Source organism: Miscanthus floridulus, chromosome 2 (assembly GCF_019320115.1).
Source record: "Miscanthus floridulus cultivar M001 chromosome 2, ASM1932011v1, whole genome shotgun sequence".
NCBI classification, from domain to species: Eukaryota; Viridiplantae; Streptophyta; class Magnoliopsida; order Poales; family Poaceae; genus Miscanthus; species Miscanthus floridulus.
In genome coordinates this window covers 44,220,204-44,222,827 of record NC_089581.1, presented here as the reverse complement: position 1 = coordinate 44,222,827, position 2,624 = coordinate 44,220,204, and the positions used below count along the sequence as shown (strand labels likewise).

The following is a 2,624-nucleotide window of genomic DNA, read 5'->3' as shown; positions in this document are numbered from 1 at the left end:
CATAGGAATAATGGATGTTTTTGACCGTACGTGTCTTGACTAGACTAGCTAGAGACAAATGTTGGGTCCAAATCATTTCCTGAATACCCGGAGAAGCCGGATCACGTAGCAACGGTGCCGAGGCAACGGAATCATCATCTTATATCTTTGTGAATTTCTTTATCATTTCTTTTTTCTGAAAATTGCTTCTAAAAATGGAAATTAATTACTTGGTGCTCAAAATCTGGGATTACCTCCGAAAATCAAAATGTCCCTAAATTACCTATAAAATTTTGCTACTAGAAAAACCTCATGCAACTAAAATTAGCGACTGTGCATGGAGACGAAGTTGTTAGTATGACGGAGGATCATGAATTCCCAATTGGTGCTTGTCGTTCTAGATCTCTTCAAAAAGAGATGGACACACAGCTACAGTAGCTAGTACATCTCTTCCCTATATATACCCAAATTAAGAAACTCGTTAATTCACCCAATTAACAACGCTAATCGGCGGGTTTCTTCTCAGAAGCATTTTCACATGCCAAAAAAAAACGTCGATCTGCACAGTTACATCTGACAAGGAAGGAGAACAACTGAAGAAGTTACGTACGGACAACACGATGACGATCGTCAGTCAGTCAGTTGAAGAGGTTTAGCAGCGCCGGGGTCCTGGCCTCCGCATGATCACCGGTGACGGGCTGCTGGTCCTCGCACGTCGTCGTGGCGGAGTACTCGTCGGACGCGCCGCCGCCGCCCACGCAGCCCCGCACCAGCCCACCGGCCAGCGGCGACAACGCCGGGGTCAGGCAGAGGTCGAGCTCGCACGACTGCAGCAGCGCACCAGCCGGCGGCAGCAGCTGCTGCTGCTGGCAGCCCACGGGGACGCCGGCGGCGGCGTTGAAGGCGAGGCCGCCGTTAAAGTTGTTGCGCTTCTTGGACGGCGCGGAGGAGGAGTTCTCGGGCGAGGACAAAGAGGAGGCGGTGGCGAGGTCGAGGCCGACGTCGCCGTTGTCGCGGTCCGTGAAGGCGGCCGGGATGGTGGAGAGCGCGCGGAGGGAGTCTCCGCGGAGGACGGCGTCGGCGGCGGCCTGGCAGAGGTCCCAGTTGCCCGTCCACATCAGGCCGATGGCGCCGCTCACCGGGTTGATGGTCCGCCCGCAGGCTTCGTACAGCAGCGAACGGAAGAGCGCTGCATTAGCCACAGTTCGCTCCATTTGTTAATCTGGTTTTGTGAACCTCAGCAAAATGGCTCTTAATTAGTTACGCTAGCAGTCAGGGGTAGTCACACAGTTCAAAGGCAAACTAGAAGATACTACTGCTAAAAATTCACCACCAACAAAAAAATACGTTGAAATCATAATCATAATAATATAAATGATAAAATTAAATCCCAATAATTAACTAGCATATCTTGAAGTCGGTTTGGTGAGGTAGCATTGGGTTTGGGCCTGGCAAAAAGATTCTGCAGCTTTGTGATGGGTGTCTTTTTACTTTTGTCCCATGGGGGGTCGGAAGGCCGCGTAAACGCCATAATAAACAAAACATTGGTACGTACTACTACTGCTGGGAGATACCTTGGTGGATGCATATATAGGTCACGTCTGTTTGTTCTCTTCAAGATAACATTGTTGGTCAGCATAGATGAAACCAAAGTTCGTCCTAGGACACTTGTATAGGAGTAATAATCCTCAACTAAGATTGAACGAACTTCGTCATCTATATGTATCCGTGTGAGTAACGTCAGAGTAAGCATATATGATCGAGTACTGATAATCTTGCAACTTAGAAGACGTAGATGGAATATGATGAGGGAGCACCAGAGTATAATATATAGTGAAGTAAACGAAGTTAGTATAGTAATAATTAATTTACCTGGGCGGTGCTGCAGCGGGACGGCGGCGAGGGAGGCGACGAGGCCGGCGCGGCCGAAGAACTTGGCGACGAAGACGGTGGCGTTGGCCTGCGGTTGCGCGCCGTGGATCCACTCGATGCTGGGGCGGAGCACGCAGGCGTCGCTGCACCTCTTGCGCAGGACGCGGCAGCCGTTGCAGCTCATCTAGCTATCCCGCTAGCTAGCTCTTCGATAAATTTTCCTTCGATCGCCTTTTGATTCAATAGCTTCTCTGATTCTCTCGCTCCTTTCTCGATATATATAAGCTAACGACTGAACTATCGAAGCCAACGCCCACCGGCCGGCCGAGTGCTCGAACGCAAGCTGTCGGCAATGGAGGCGTGCAGGAGCAGCTAGCAGCCAATAGCTAGCTAGCTAGGAGAGAAGGCTGCTGGTTGGTTGCTTATATAGAGGAAGAGGAAGAGAGGCACGCGGTCCCTCCGGAGTGGCAGGGGGCGCAGCAAAGGCTGAAGGCAGGCAGGAGAAATTGGGGTGGGTTCCGCTCCAATGACATTGGCGGTTGCCGCCTCCGTGTTGCCGCAACATCCCCACAGTCTGCCCCATTATCGCGTCCCCAGGATCCTCTACCTCTACGCAGGTTAGCAGGTAACACTCCCTCCATGCTCCTTGGACTGACCAAGGTGTAATCGATGCTCAAAGAAAATATGCCTACGCCACCTACACCGATGCTGAGAATACTTGAAAGCGCACAATGTCCAGCATCGATGTCGTCCATGCAAATGTGGATTAGTTT

At 51.1% G+C, this 2,624-nt stretch overlaps 1 protein-coding gene across 1 annotated transcript; it reads right to left on the bottom strand.

The window, feature by feature from the left end:
- Positions 1-345: 345 nt before the first annotated feature.
- On the bottom strand, positions 346-2,395 carry LOC136538645 (LOB domain-containing protein 39-like). The gene is made up of 2 exons (XM_066530613.1): positions 1,852-2,395; positions 346-1,168 (listed from the first exon to the last, which is right to left on the bottom strand). Exons 1-2 carry the CDS (start codon positions 2,033-2,035, stop codon positions 618-620), a joined length of 735 nt encoding a protein of 244 aa, XP_066386710.1. The 5' UTR covers positions 2,036-2,395; the 3' UTR covers positions 346-617.
- Positions 2,396-2,624: the final 229 nt, after the last annotated feature.